Source organism: Elephas maximus, chromosome 23 (genome assembly GCF_024166365.1).
Source record: "Elephas maximus indicus isolate mEleMax1 chromosome 23, mEleMax1 primary haplotype, whole genome shotgun sequence".
Lineage (NCBI taxonomy): Eukaryota > Metazoa > Chordata > Mammalia > Proboscidea > Elephantidae > Elephas > Elephas maximus.
The window spans coordinates 50248848-50264884 of record NC_064841.1 but is presented as its reverse complement, the minus strand read 5'-3'; the positions used below and the strand labels follow the sequence as shown (position 1 = coordinate 50264884).

General features: G+C 42.6%; 1 protein-coding gene across 1 annotated transcript in view; it reads left to right on the top strand.

Annotated features, from left to right (window-relative positions):
* The window catches only part of CRYL1 (crystallin lambda 1), a 230171-nt gene extending 216837 nt beyond the window's left edge, over positions 1-13334 (top strand). The window contains exons 7-8 of the mRNA XM_049867333.1: positions 11863-11969; positions 12745-13334. Of these exons, the coding sequence (XP_049723290.1) occupies positions 11863-11969; positions 12745-12858 (221 nt within the window). The 3' untranslated portion in view covers positions 12859-13334. The remainder of the gene's footprint in view (positions 1-11862; positions 11970-12744) is intronic.
* Positions 13335-16037: the final 2703 nt, after the last annotated feature.

Below are 16037 nucleotides of genomic sequence, written 5' to 3'. Positions count from 1 at the left end.
TTCATGTTGTGTAACTAATGTTTTGATTTTATCCCTTTCTTGGTTTTGGATGTGTGCATCTAGTGCTATAAATTGACCTCTGAGGACTGCCTTTGCTGTGTCCCAAAGGTTTTGGTATGATGTATTTTCATTCTCATTTGATTCTAGGAACTTTTTGATTCCACTTGTGATTTCCTCTATTGCCCAGTGGTTTTTTAGCAGGGTGTTATTCAGTTTCCATGTAATTGATTTTTTTTCCTTACTCTTCCTGTTGTTAATTTCTACTTTGATGGCATTGTGGTCAAAGAAGATACTTTGTATTATCTCAATGTTCTGGATTTTGTTGAGGCTTGCTCTGTGGCCTAAGATGTGGTCCATTCTGGAGCATGTTCCACGTGCATTGGAAAAGAATGTGTACTTTGCAGCTGTTGTGTGGAGTGTTCTATATATGTCTATGAGAGCAAGTTGGCTGATTGTGCTGTTTAGCTCTTCTGTATGTTTGTTAAGTTCCTTTCTAGATGTTCTGTCCTTTATTGTGTTGAAGTCTCCTACTATTATTGTGGCACTGTCAATTTCTGTTTTCAGTGCTGTTAGAGTTTGTTTTATGTATTTTGGACCCCTGTCATTGGGTGCATAGATGTTTATTATGGTTGTCTTCATGATGGATCATACCTTTAATCATTATATAGTGCCCTTCTTTGTCTTTTATGGTGGATTTTGCTTTAAAGTCTATCTTATCTTAGTACTGCCACTCCTGCTCTTTTTGGTAGTTATTTGTTTGATATAGTTTTTTCCATCCTTTGTTTTTTAATAAATTTATGTCTTTGTTTCTAAGGTGTGTCTCTTCTAGGCAGGGTATTGATGGATCTTGTTTTTTTTGTTTTTGTTCTTGTTTTTTAATCCATTCTGTCACTCTGTGTCTCTTTATGGGTGCATTTAGGCCATTTACTTTCAGTGTGATTATTGGTAGGTGTGAGTTTATTGCTGTAATTTTGTAGTTTTTTTGTGTGTGTGTGTGTGTGTGGTGCTAACATTTTCTTTAATCCTCTTATCCTCTTGTGCCGGGCTCCTTTTGTTTGTAGATTTCTTTTTTTTTTGAGACTTTATATTTTTCTTCTTTATTTTGATGAGTAGGTTTGTTAACTTTCTTTGTGGTTACCTTGAAATTTACTCATATTTTCCTCAGTTTGAACCAGTCTATTATTACTTGGTATCGCCTTCCTCTCCATTAAAAAGTTCTATACCTATACCATTTATTCCTTCTTTTATTGTTCTGACATTGTTGTCATTTACAGATTAACCTCTCTGGTTCCTTGTTGGAATTGTTTTGGTTTTGGATAGACCTTGAGAGTTCACTTTCTAGGCTGGTGTATGGCTGGTACAATCTTGCATCCTAGATTCAGGCTGTGGTCTGACGTTTGTTCTCAGACCGAAGGACTCCCTTTAATAATTCTTGTAAGTTCGGTTTGGTTTTAACGTATTCCTTTAATTTCTGTTTATCTGGAAATGCCCTAAATTTCACCCTCATATTTGAATGAAAGTTTTGCAGGATATATTATTCTTGGTTGGCAATTCTTTTCTTTCAAGGTTTTATATATGTCATCCCTTTACCTTCTTGCCTGCATAGTCTCTGCTGAATAATCAGAGCTTAGTATTGTTGTTTCTCCTCTGTATGTGACTTTTTGTTTTTCTCAAGCTGCTCACAGGATTTTTTCTTTGTCCTTGGTTTTAGCAAGTGTGATTATGATGTGTCTTGGTGTTTTTCTTTTGGGGTCTATCCTATATGGAGTTCATTGAGCTTCTCAGATGGCCAGCTTTTCATCACTCATGATATTAGGGAAGTTTTCTGTCAGCAATTCTTCAATGTGTTTTCCATTTTCTCTCCCTTTTCTGGAACTCTGATCACTCGCAGATTTTTGCTTTTGGTTGTGTCCCACATAATTCTCAGGGTTTCTTCATTTTTCTTTGTTCTTTTTCTGATTTTTCCTCAAACAGAGTTGTATCGAAGTGTTTGTTTTCTATTTTGCTGATTCTGTCTTCCATCGTTTTTAACCTGCTCCTCAGCCCTTCTATGACACTGTCCATTTCTGAAATCTTGTTGTTTATCTTTTGGATTTCTAATTGTTGCTTTTGAATGATTTCTAGTTGTGAATTTATTTTGGTGTTTTGTTCCTGTATTATTTTCCTGAATTGTTCCTTTTTCTGGTCTGTATTTTCCATGAATTTGTCAGCCTTCTCCATAAATTTGTCTATTTTTTCCTCATTTTTATCTGCTTTTTGCTTCAATTCTTGGATTTCTCTGAATATTAGAGATTTGAATTCCCTATCAGGTAGTTCTAGTGTCTTTTCTTCTACTGGAAAGTCATCTAGTATTTTATTTTGGATGCCTACTGGAACCATCCTGTCCTTTTTTTTTTAAATAGGTTTTTATATTGTCTGCTGTCTTTGGGAGATTCAGTAGTTATTTTCTTCATTTCTTGATTGTAGACTTGTTTCATCCTCCTTTTTTGTTTTATTTGGTTATGTCTGAGCAGCAGGCTGTGCATTCTTTGTTGTTTGCTTGTCTGTTCTCATGGTACTTTTCACCTCCTTGTCCAACGGGCAGGGCCAGTCATTCAGCTGTGGTGCAGCAGGGCAGATCCAGCAGAAGGGGAGGGGCTGAGACAAGTCATGTGTGGCATGTACTAGGGCCAACAGGGCAGGCCAGGAATCAGTGCAGGGCAGGTTCCAGTAGGCCGTGCTTGTGCTGATCGGGATTGTGATTCTCAGTACATGGTACAGGTAGGCAGGAAAATGGGGGGAGGTTGTGATGTGTGGAGCTAATAGGATTATGGGAAAGGGGAGAAAGAAGCAGGAGCCAAAAACAAACAAGCAAAGAAAAAACAGAGTGCTAAGGGAGCTTGCCATTGGGGTGGACAGATGACAAACCGAGAAATGGAGAAAAGCAAAATGGGAAAAAGAAAGAAAAAATAACTAGATAAAAATTTGGAAAAGAGAAACCCCCCCGGAGTCCCAGAGTCCCACCAGTGGGCTGCAAAGACTGGGCAAGTGGCTCCCAGGCTGCACAGTATAGCCTGGCTAGAGGGGATATGGATGTCACACAGCACCAGATATTCAGGAGATAGGAAAAGAAGATAAGTGTAGAGAGAGGAGAACTGAAAAAAAAGAAAGGGGGGGGGAAGAAATGCCCCCAGTGATCCCATCTACGTGGCTGCGCAGATTCGCGGAGCGACTCCTAAGCCACGCAGTGCAGCCCGGATAGAAGAGGCCCCCAAGCTATGAAAAGAAAAAGAAAACAAGCAAACAAAGCAAAACAAAACAGGACAAAGCAAAACTAGGGGAAAAAAAGGCCCCAGGGGTCCCACCAGCGTGGTGCCGCAGGCTGTGGGAGCGATTCCCAGGTTGAGCGTGGCCTCAAAGCCTTTCCAGAAGAAGTAAAGATGGCACACGGAGCCAAGTGTTCCAGAGAAAGGATGGGGAGGTGGTAGGAGGCACAAAAGAAACCAGAAGAGACAGAAAGAACCAACACCAGCTCAGGGGCCTGGCCAGTGTGGGTAGAGAAAATCCAGGCAGCCTGTGGCCAAAGCAGTTGCCTCCCAACCAAGAAACTGTGGCTGGCGGGAAGCAGAGGAGGTGGGGTGGGGGAGGAGGAAGGGGGGCCTTGGAAAGCTATGTCACTCCCTACTATGTGCTCTCTCTCCTGCTGGGAATTTCATGAAGCTGCTTTCTCATACTCCCTGTCTGCGGATCTCCAACGTGGGTGGGGTGAATCCAAGCTGCAGGGACGCTGCACTTCCCAGCTGGCCAAGCCACCGTAGCCAGCCAGGAGGCTCAGAGGTAGAGCAGCAAGGAGAGAATGGGGGATGCGAAAGCGTGTATCACTGGTTGCCAGGTGCTCTGTCTCCTCCTGGGAGTTCCTGGAAGCTGCTTTCCCACGCTCCCTGCCAATCCCCAACAGTAGTCAAAGATGGCGGATCCGTGCCGAGTTAGGTGATGGGGCCTTCAGCACCTCTCTCTCCTTGCTGTCTGTCCTCTGTCAGTTTCTTATTCCATTCGGTGCTTGGCTGAGTTCTTTATCTTTTCATTTGACACTTCAGGTTCCAGGAATGATGTTTGTCTCTGTTTTACTTAGTTTTTCGGGTCTTTGCTTTGGAGGGATGGTGTGGTGCTTCTGTCTGTGGTGCCATGTTGGCTGGAAGTCTGATCTGGTAATTCTAAAAGAAAGATAACTGAAGGACAAGAAGCTCCTAAGAGTGAAACACTGTCAGCCAAATTTTAAGTAATCCAAAAGAAAACATCATTTGAAAAAAAAAGCAAGCAATAAACCTATTCCAAATTAAAACAAAACAAAAAGCTGTATTAAAAAGCTTGGGAGGATGTACAACAAAATATTATCTCTTGGTGTTCAAATTATAAGTAAACTTTATTTTCTTTTTGCTTTTCTGTGGTGTCATAAATTTCTACAATAAATATAACTTTATTAATAATACTATTAAGTTTTAAACATATGTAGACAAGAGAAAGGGAATGTTGTATTCAGTTCCAGAGTCCACATTTAAGAGGAGCTGTGGGTTTGGGTGGGTGATAGCACAGGTCCTCATAAATATGGACTCTAGAACTGAATACAACATTCCCTTGAAACCCTGGTAGCGTAGTGGTTAAGTGCTATGGCTGCTAACCAAAGGGTTGGCAGTTCAAATCCGCCAGGCGCTCCTTGGAAACTCTATGGGGCAGTTCTACTCTATCCTATAGGGTCGCTATGAGTCGGAAGCAACTCGACAGCATTGGGTTTGGTTTTTTTTTTTTTTTTTGGTTTGTGGTAGCACAAATGGCTAAACACTCAGCTGCTAACCGAGAGGTTGGCAGCTCCATGGGAGAAAGACTTGGTGATCTGTTCCTGAAAAGTTACAACCAAGAAAACCCTATGGGGAAATTCTGCTGTGTCATGTGGGGTTGTCATGAGTCAAAATTGATTCTATGGCACCTAAGAACAATTGATAAGCTAGAGCTTATCCAAAGTAAGATCACCAAAGTAGGGTGTGTATGTGTGTACGTGTTTGTGTCTATCTCTGTGTCCATGTTTCTTGTGGGGGTGGAACTAAAATGAATGACTGGAAATGGCAAGCAAAAAGGTTTGGGGTCAGTGCAGTGCAGGAAGAACTTTATCATAACTGGAGCTGATGTCCAGGAGAGGACCATGCTGTAAGTGTGTGAGTTGAACAAGTGGTTGGTCAGTGGTCAGGGGTGTTTAGTGAAGATGGCAGCATTGCCATAGGAAGCTGAAGTGGATGGCCTCTTGAAGTCTCCTTGACTTTGATTCTATAATTCCACAACTTTTTGGTAATAGTTCAGTTAATTTTTAGCCGTAGTAATAAACTAAGTGTAATTTCCAATGAATAATTCAAGGCAGTTTTACTAGACATATTCTCGCATGTAGCAGGTACATATATTATTTCTTGACTTGAATTTTGCTTAAGTGTTTGCTAAGAGGAGCTGAAGAAAAAGGGGAATCTTTCCTAGTTCTTTGTTGTTGTTAGGTGCCATCGAGTCAGTTCCAACTCTTAGTACCCTTTGTACAACAGAACAAAACACTGCCTGATCCTGCGTTGTCCTCACAATCCTTGTTATACTTGAGCCTATTGTTGCAGTCACTGTGTCAGTCTATCTCCTTGAGGGTCTTCCTATTTTTCACTGACCTTGTACTTTACCAAGCATGAAGTCTTTCACCAGGGACTGATCCCTCCCGATAACCTGTCCAAAATATGTGAGAAGTAGTCTTGCCATTCTTGCGTCTAAGGAGCATTCTAGTTGTACTTCTTCCAGGGCAGATTTGTTCATTCTTTTGGCAGTCCATGGTATATCCAATATTCTTCACCAGCACCACAATTGAAAGGCATCAGCTCTTCTTCTGTCTTCCTTATCCATTGTCCAGCTTTCGCATGCATATGAGGCAATTGAAAACACCATGGCTTGGGTCAGGTGCACCTTAGTCTTCAAGGGGACATCTTTGCTTTTTAACACTTCAAAAAGGTCTTTTGCATCAGATTTTCCCAATGCAATATAAAACTAGTATGTTAGTTTTGTGGCGGAACAACCATTGACCATAGAAGAATATTATAAAGTAAGGTGCCCACGTAGAAGTGAAACAAGAGTTTTGAAGCAGCATTGAAACAAAGTCTTGGATAATTCCAAATGTTTTTTCAATCAGCTCAAAAGTGGTAAGCATATTTAAGCATTTGAAATATACATAGACAGTCCCTGATAACCACCATGTTTTTTCTTTTTCTTTCTTTTTGTTTTGTTGAGAAAAATAAGCTAATTCAGGTATCACAAGAAATCAGTAGGGAGAGAACTGAGAACAGCAATGACTTTCAAACAAATAGAAACAAAAGCAATGAAACCAGAAACTCAAGAATCGAATAGTGTGGCAGACAGGAAGGAGGCCCATAACAATTTTTTAAACAAAGCAGATATGATAAGAAAACCTAATAGGCTTAATATGATAATGGTGGACGGATGTAGTTTTCAACTTCAGAGCATTCCAAACACCAGAGTCAAACAGTTATAAGATCTGGCTGGGAATCAATGAAAATGCTCATTATTCTTCCAATGTTGCCTAGAGTATATCAAGATTGGAGTTAGCAGAACTCTTCTTTTTGTCTGATATTGTTTTCATAAAGCTAGCATCTCAGGTTAAAGGTAGTTATTAGTCTTAAAAGCTACAGTTTATCTGGAACCAGTAAAAATATTTTAGGATTTGTTTTTAATCTAATATTACCTGAAAAACAGGAATCCAGCTTGCTTTTACTTCACCTTCTGACTACTTTTTAGAAGAGACATACATGCAGGACAGGTGCCCTAATGGTATCGTTATGGGCTGGCGGGGCAAGTCTGCCTGGGCCGTACACTGGCCTTCCCACTTACTAGCTGTAACCCTGTAACCCTTGGGCAAATTGCTAAAGTTCACTGTACTTCAGCTTGCTGTATGTATGATGGGGATAACACAATGACTACAGGGATAGTGTGAGATGAAGCCAGATGGAAGCACTTAATGGGATGGCTGGCACACGCTAAGTGCTTAATAAATGTTATATTCATAGTTTTATTTGCTTAATCCACTACTCTTCCAGGTTCCCCCCCACACACACAAAAAAGAGTCATAAATACACGAGAGAAAAATACAGAATAGACACAGATTAGGATACTTTCACTGTGCAATAGAGAAACTACAGTGTCAGGTACCTAGAGCTTACTTCTTTGGTTTGTGTGTCTCCGTTAGGCCCTTAGACTAGCAGGGCAGCAAAGACAACTCCTTAGTGTTAAAAAAAAGTTAGGGGGGCTCAATCTTCTTAGGCCTGGTAGCCACCTGGGCTCCTGCCAAGTTTTCTCCATCTGTGAAATAACCATCTCAGGACTTGGCAGTGCTTGAAATCACCTCCATGTGAAGTGAAAGGTGACCATTTTACCTCACAGACTTACCTCTCATGTGTACTTTTTTTTTTTTTTTTTTTTCCATCAAGATGCCTTCTTGATGGTTTGGTTCATTTACTGGACCTGTTCCTTGTGGGTGGGAACATCAGCTGATCATTTGTGTGAGGTCAGAACCTCAGGTTTTCTGCCTCACCTGCCTCACTGACCTCAGACAAGTCATCGCTCAGGGAGGAATGGGATATTTGGAAGAGGAGTTGGATAGTGTCACTCTGTGCTTTGGGGCCCTTTTGATCTCCCTTAATGTATCTGTGAAACCCTGTCTCTTAAAACCAGGTGAATTCATGTAGGTGTGGGTTCACAGCTGTGTGGTGTGGGTAACTATCAGAGGTCCCTAAGACACTGAATACCAAGAGTTTTTGTGACCCCTCACCCAGAGTTCCCACAGCCACTGATTCCATTTGTAATGGATCTGTCAGGACGTAGCCACCTGCGGCAGGTCTGTTCCGTAAGTGTGAATGGGAAGGCTGGTCTACCACCTCTCCACCATCGGGGTACACTACAGGTTCAAGACAGTGCACCTTGTCACCTTCAGGGGCTTCCAAGTAAAAGATTCTACATTAGGACGCAGCAAGATAAGCTAAATCGAATCTCAGTTCTTTTTCCTTATAAGCATCTCTTGAGAAAATAGGTTCAAAGTCTTCTAAAAAGCTAAGCTTGGTAAAGGTTTTTGGAAGAACAGAGGGCTTGGAAGCATAGGAGAAAAAATATAGAGGAAGGCTAAGTTTGATAAAAGTATAGGAAGAATAGATTAGGGGGATAAAAGGTGAAGTTTGTTTGTTTTTATCTCTGATGAGGTGAAATCAAGTAATTTCCACTCTTCTTTCATGGTGTTTTTTTTTTTTTTTTTTTTTCATGGTGTAGAGAAGCCACAAACAATGGGGCTATTTAGTCACAAAGCCTTGAGTGTATATTACAGGAAGTATTGTTATATCAATAAGATGGACATTTTAATTAGTTTCCTGAACAAATTGGGAGGAAATTGTAATTTGTATTGGACATAGAATTTCACCATATTTTATTCAATTTTGAAGAAATTAATTCCCTTTTAAAATGTCACAAAGTTTATGAAAGGGGAAAATGCCTTAGAAAGCCCCTGGGAAAATTTAACGACTTTACAGGGACAGTGAAAGATTAATACTTGTTCAGAAATGTGAAGTAATACAGAGATGAAATGCTTACATGAATTGAATCCCATGGCTGACTTCCACTTGCTTAGGAGAGGAGGGATGGGGGAGCTATTGTCTTCCCTCTTGTTGTTGCTGTTGCTAGTTGTCGTCGAGTGCACTCTGACCCACGGTAACAGTATGTATGCAGAGTAGAACTGCTCCATAGCGTTTTCAATGGCTGATCTTTTAAAAGCAGATCGTCAAGCCTGTTTTCCGAGGCACCTTTGAGTAGGTTCAAACTGCCAACTTTTTGGCTTATAGTCCACCACTTAACTGTTTGTACCACCCGGGGATATGCAGCTCATGTACTTCTCATTTAGTATCTTTGGACACTTCCTACTATTTTGATTCTTGTATCTCTGTTTTAGTTGTTGTTAGGTGCCATCGAGTTGATTCAGATACACAGTGACCCCATGCCCATGCGACAGAGTAGAACTGCCCCATAGGGTTTCCTAGGCTGTAATCTTTACGGGATAGATCGCCAGTCTTTCTCCTGCAGAGCTGTTGTTTGGGTTTGAACTGCCAGCCTTTCAGTTAGCAGCTGAGTGCTTTACTGTGTGCCACCGGGGCTCCTTCTTATACCTCTACCCACCCACTCCTAGAAGGAATAAAATTTAATTGTGTCTTCCTTTTATCATCTTTAGTATGAGTTTATAAACAAATGGATAAAGTAAAGTAAATACTTAATTTCTGAAAGAAATTAGGGCTTCTTTTTTTCCTCCAGAAACTCTAAGCCGTTAAGATAGTTGGGGGAGCCCTGGTGGTACACTGATTAAGAGCTACAGCTGCAAACGAAAAGGCTGGCAGTTCAAATCCACTCCTTGGAAACCCTATGGGGCAGTTCTGCTTCTGTCCTATAGGGTCGCTATGAGTTGGAATCAACTCAAGAGCAATGAGTTTGGTTTTGGTTTAGTCAGTGCTGGAACATTTAGGGAACCTTCTAGAATTCTGAATCCAGAATTCAAGTTACACTTTTGTTAAATTAAATGAAAGTCCTTATTTTAAAAAGACAGTAGCCACCACTTAGTTGCCAGTGCTAACGTCCGAAGGCAGTACCTGGATGGCACAAACAGTTAAGTGCTTGACTACTAGCCAAAAGGTTGGCGGTTTGAACCCACCCAGAGGCACTTTGGAAGACAGGCCTGGCAATCTGCTTCTGAAAAATCAGCCATGGTAAACCTATGGAGCAGTTCTACTCTGCACACGTGAGGTTGTTGCTAGTGGGGATCTACTCCACTGCAACTAACGACAATGTCAGAAGAGTCGGTATGTTTGAATTTTTTACCCTTCAAAACAATTTATCTCCTAAAAGCAAAATAGTTATCATTTTAGCCCACTGAAAAAAAAAAAAGGAAACCCAGTGAATTCAGGCTTTTCACATTCAGTGTAGGCCAATCAAAACTAAACCGAGAAGCAGCTGTTTATTTGCCTTTCTTTTCTTTTCCTTTTTTTTTTTTTTTTAGTAGAATAAAATCTAGCACTGATATCTTACGTTGCACATATACTGTTTTGGGGGTAGGTGAGAACCAAGCTTTGAGGTTTCCTCAGACTCTGCAGTTTCATTTGTTCCCTCGTTATGGTTTTAATAGAGGAACAAATTGCTGAATCTAAGTTTGAAATATGTTGGAAATCGGCCAGAGGCAGAACAGCAGGAGGCTCATCTTGTGTTCAGCAGAGCACAGCACACAGACTTCTCGTTTCTGTGGTTCTCAGACGGGCTGGCTTTTATTTGACTTGTGTCCAAGCATGTGCCCTCATGCTGGCCTGCACACCCCCGGGGCGCATGGATGGAATTTGGGGGATGCTGCTGGGAGTGGAGCATGCTGGGCAAGCCCTGAAGGCAGAAGAGTGGGGAGGGTGCAGCCTGCCTTGGGAGTCCTCTGTACGGATCTGATTCTAAAAGAAAGCCTTAGTTAGCCTCAGCCACAGAGAGCCTTCACAACAGCTTTGAAGTCACTGTTCTCTCTTCTTCCCTTCCACGATCAGGATAAGCCTTTTCTTCACATAAACAAAAAACCACTCAGTGCCGTCGAGTCTATTCCGACTCATCCTCCCACCAAAATCTTCACATGCTCCCACCAAAATCCTAGGACCCCCATCATTAGCATGCCAGAAATGGATTGGTGCCCCAGCACACTAAGAAATGGCAGAAGCTGTAGAGAGCAGTGTGCAGAGGGCAGACACAGTTTAGGCAGGTGTGAACTCTCCTAGCCTACCTGTCAGACCAAATAGCCATATGTTAAAGTGCCTGCCAGGCGTGCTGTTTGTTGTTTTTAGCTACCGTGGAATCACTCTGACTTATGGCGACCTCATGCACAATGAGATCAGATGATTTTGAGCCATAGGGTTTGCCTTGGCTAATTTTTAGAAGTAGACCACCAGACCCTTCTTCCTAGTCTGTCCTAGTCTGGAAGCTCTGCTGAAACCTGTTCAGTATCATTGCAACACACAAGCCTCCACTGATAGATGGGTGGTGGCTGTACATGAGGTGTATTGGCCAGGAATCAAACCAGACCTCCTGCATGGAAGACGAAAATTTTGCCACTGAACAACCATTGCCCCCTTGCTATGCTGTAGACATGCAATAAAGTGGAACCTAGCATTCACATGAGCCCTGGTGGTGCAAATGGTTAAGTGCTCAGCTTCTAACTAAAAGATTGGCTGTTTGAATCCACCTAGGGGCTCCACAAGAGAAAGACCTGGTGATTTGCTTCCATAAAGATTATAGCCAAGAAAACCCTGTGGGACAGTTCTGCTCTGTCACATGGGGTCACTGTGAGTTAAAATCAACTGGACAGCACCCAACAATAGCATTCACAGGATAAGAGTAAATGCATAATAGATTTCATTGAGCTTTGATATCTTTGGTGCTTAGAAAATGCATTCATGACACTTACACAAGTAGTGCTATTGATACATCATTGAAGGAGGTACATTTGGTGAACATGTGGCTTCATGTGACATTCAACAAATGACTGGAGGCCTGACTGGAGATCTCTGTAACATGTGCTGACAGAGGTGGGGCACTAGGCCCAAGCCTCCCTAACTCTCAGGGTTTGGATAGCTAAGAGAAAGCTTTACTGTGGCTCACGATGAAATCCTCATTCCCCAGGGCAATAGTATACGTCCCACATCTGCCTATTTTTTATCCGCCAGAAGAAAAGAATGTAGTTCATCTGACCTTATCCTGCTGACATTGAGGACTTTTGTTTTTATGTGATTACAGGCATGTTGAGCTACTGTGACAGATACAGTGAAAACATCAGACATGTCCTGAAGACTTTTGGACCCATCCCAGAGTTTTCTGGCACAACAGTTCAAAAAATTAATCAGGTACACAGACTCATGGCCCAGACTCTGGGGGTGTAATAGGAGTGCTTGCCATCCCCTCGCCTGTGTCACCTGGAACCTTCTCACTTGATTTTGATAGGTCTTTGTGCCTAACTTTGTCTATACAGGGTTCCGTTATGGTTACCAAGAGCCAGGAGACCACGTGGCTAAAGAAGTAGTAGCTCATTTTGACTTGTCTCTGAGGAAGCTTAGGTCTCTCATGATTTGGAAAGCTTAAGTTAATTGAGGGTTTATTACTCTTCTTTTGTCTTTGAAAGCAGAATATAGTGTGAGTAAACAGGAACAATTGCACTTCTCCTTGCACTGATTACTGAGCCCCTCTTTTTTTATTTTCCTTTTTTTTTTTTAATTGTGCTTTAAGTGAAAGTTTATAAATCATGTTAGTCTCTCATACAAAAACTTATACCCACCTTGCTATGTACTCCTAGCTGCCCTCCCCCTAATGAGACAGCACACTCATCCTCTCCACCCTGTATTCCCCATTTCCATGCAACCAGCTCCTGACCCCCTCTGCCTTCTCATCTCGCCTCCAGACAGGAGCTGCCCATATAGTCTCATGTGTCTGCTTGAGCCAGGAAGGTCACTCCTCACAAGCATCATTTTCTATCCCAAAGTCCAGTCCAATCCCTGCCTGAGATTTGAGAATGGTTCCAGTCTTAGGCTAACAGAGGGTCTGGGGACTGTGACCTCCGGGGTTCCTCTGGTCTCAGAGCATTAAGTCTGGTACTGAGCCCATTTTTGTCTTTTCATCTCCCAGGCCATGTGTGAGAAGGTTCCTGATGACCCTGAGCACTTGGCTGCCAGAAGGAAGTGGCGGGATGAATGCCTCTTGAGACTCTCCAAACTGAAACATGAGATGCCATCCAAGTGAAGTTCCTGGAATGCTCTTATCACTCCTTCCAGTGAAAGTCCTAGCTGAGGAATTATAAGCTCTTAATCAAATCTCTCTAAAGCAATGAGAAGCCATGGCTGTGCTTAGCGTGAAGATTCTGCTCTTAATTTCTTTTGTTTAGCTGGCTTATATGATAAAGGCTGATGGTTGTCCAGTTACATTGGATCATGGACCTGGACTAGATGTGAGATGTGCATTCACAGTAGCACTGGGGCTCTGGGACTGCTGATATTCTGCCAGCCCACAAGGGAGAAAGCAGACACTCTGAAGATTTTCACCCCTAGGACAACATTTTATATCTAATTATTGTAGCTTCATTTTATTTTAATCTATATAGCAAAGTATTCTTATCATTATTTTACAGTCCTTCCTGAGTTTTTTTTTTTCCTGAGTACTCTGTGACCCTGCATTTATGAAGCAACTATCTTCATTTTGCTAATGCTTGTTCTGAATAAAAGTTTTTGATTCCATAAAGATGTCCCTTTTTTCCTGATTGTTCTGACAATGACAGCATTTGACCTTGATCTACATACTTAGAGCAACCATGATTATTGAGTAATACACAAATCCTTTACTCTAGCTCCTTCATCCATCACTCAGTAAAAGCCCACCAGTTTGGGCCAGTGTTTCCCAAAGTGGATTCCATAGTGCCCTAGTTGCTCTCTGGTCAGATATGTTTGGGAAACACCATCACCATTTCCTGTCCAGCCCTTGGAGACTCACATGTGTATTAGCAAATTAAAGGCTCCATTGTTCTGCAGGAAAGATGACTGCTTAACTTTGTTTAACTCAGCATTCCATTAACTTATTTTACATGAAGTCTTTTCTGAGCACTAGTTCCAAAAGTCATCTGGGAAATGCCAACAGAACTCCCCCTCTTTGTAAAGCTATGCACATCATAGGTATCTTGATCATGGGATGCACCTGCAGGCTCTGCAGCTCCTCTGAGCCAAAGTGACACTTCAGTCTTTCCCTTTCGGGCAACCAGCATCCAGTGTTGGCCTTTCCTCAGGCCAAGGCTGTTCTGGAGTTGGAACCAGCATCCCTGATTAGGAGCCATGTGGAAATGGTCTCTCCTTGAAGCTGAATTTTGGCTCGTGTGTGTGTGTGTGTGTGTGTGTGTGTGTACATTTGTCACATCCATGTATTCTTACAATATGTAGTGAGTGGCTGTTGTGCACCAGGCACAAGCACATGGCCCTGCCTTTGAGAAGTTTTCTGTAAGACAACAAACCCCACTAACTCACTGCCATCGAGTTGATTCCAACTCATAGTGACCCTACAGTGTTCTAGAGGAATCATGGACAAAAGAGACCATGACTGACTGACTGACTGCCAGGTGTTCCCTGGAGATCTTCAAAGGAAGTAACTTTGGAGCAACATCTAGAGTAACAAGCAGGAGTTAGGCAGACATTCCTGGCAGAGACAGCGGAGTGTGGAAAGGTGGTAAAGTGTTCTGGAAAGGATGAGTAGTTCACCATGGCCAGAAAGCAAGCCCCATGAGGGGGCAGGGCAGGAGCCAAGGTCAGGAGATGATAGCACTAGGTTGCAAAAAGCTTTGGGTGCCATGCCAGTCAGTTGCCCTCACCTGAAAACAATGTCTATAAGGGGTGGGGGATGCACAACCAGATCGGGGTAACTGAACCTTAATTCTAACAACAGGCATTGGACTAGAGGCAGGGACTGTAAGGACAGTTGTGTGGTCCAGGTGAGAGCTGTTAAGGCAGAGAGTTCAGAAAACACCCTGGCGGGGAAATAGATAGGCATTGGTGGCTCCCCATGAGAAAGGTGATACTGGGCTCCTCCCAAGTTTTCAGCTCAGGAAACTACGCAGATACTGATGTCATTTTACAAGATAAGGAAATTAGGAGGAGGGCAGACCATTTGAATGTCCCAGATACTAAAAAAGGTAAGGTAGCAAGATAGGCTCGATGGTCTACTTCTGAAAATCAGTCAATGAAAATCCTATGAGTCACGATGGTGTGACCCTGTCACGCATAGGGTCACCGTGAGTTGGGGCCAACTTGATGGCAGCAAACAACATCAATAAGCAGGACATAAAGGAGGTTTTCAAACCTGACAAGGATCCTCCTCATCATCTGAGCAAATTTCAAAGATTCCTTGCACACTGAAGACTGCATTTCTCCGTCTTCAGGACATGCTGACTGTTATTTTTACTGAGAAGCAGTAGAGCCCTCACTTTCCTTACAACTTCCCTTCAACACATACTCTCTGACCTTTCTGTTCAGAATCACTGCACTATTCTCAGCACTGGCCTGATTCCTTCTCAAAAGAGCCTATACACATTGTCCCAGGTCCTAGGTCCCAGGTGAGGGTCACTGATATCAGGAGGACTTACCTGGGGGGCTTGCAGTGCAGATAAGCTCCATGTGCCCATCAACCTTAGGGAGTAATTGAGCCCATGGAGTTTGGGAAAGAGCAGCTGAACGTGGCTGGTGGCCCCACTCTGCAGAGGCAGGGCTGCTAGGAAGGGAGAGCAGTGCCCCCACAGTGGTGGAGGGCTGAGAAGACTGGAGCTCATTCCTGTGCGTGGATAAGTTACACTCCCCCACTGTTGCCATGAAGAGTTTAGTGTGGGTGGAAGGCATTCTAAGCTGTGTAGCTTCTGCTTGTAACAGTCACATATATAATGAAGAAGAACCCCAAAATTGACAGGCTCTGATTCACATCAAAGTGCTGAGAAAACTAGACTTTTTAATCTGGAGAAAGGCAGAGAGCACATTGTGTAGTTTTAGCCTGCTTCAGGAAGACAGTTATTGAAACAACTGGATGGAGCCAGGCATTGGTCTTATAGGGAGCTAAAGGCAGAGTGAGTATGTGCCTGGGAGCCCAACCACACACAACGCCCAGACAGCTGGGTCCTATAGAGTTATGTTGTAAATCTCTGAAGACACAGCTTTTGTGGAGAAGCCTTTTTCTTTTTTTTTTTTAATTTATTGTGCTTTAAGTGAAAGTTTACAAATCAAATCAGCCTCTCATACAAAAACTTAGATACACCTTGCTATGTACTCATAGCCACTCTCGCCATAATGAGACAGTGTGCTCCTCCTCTCCACCTTGTATTCCCCATGACCTTTCAACCAGCTCCTGTCCTCCTCTGCCTTCTCATTTCACCTCCAGACAGGAGCTGCCCTCAT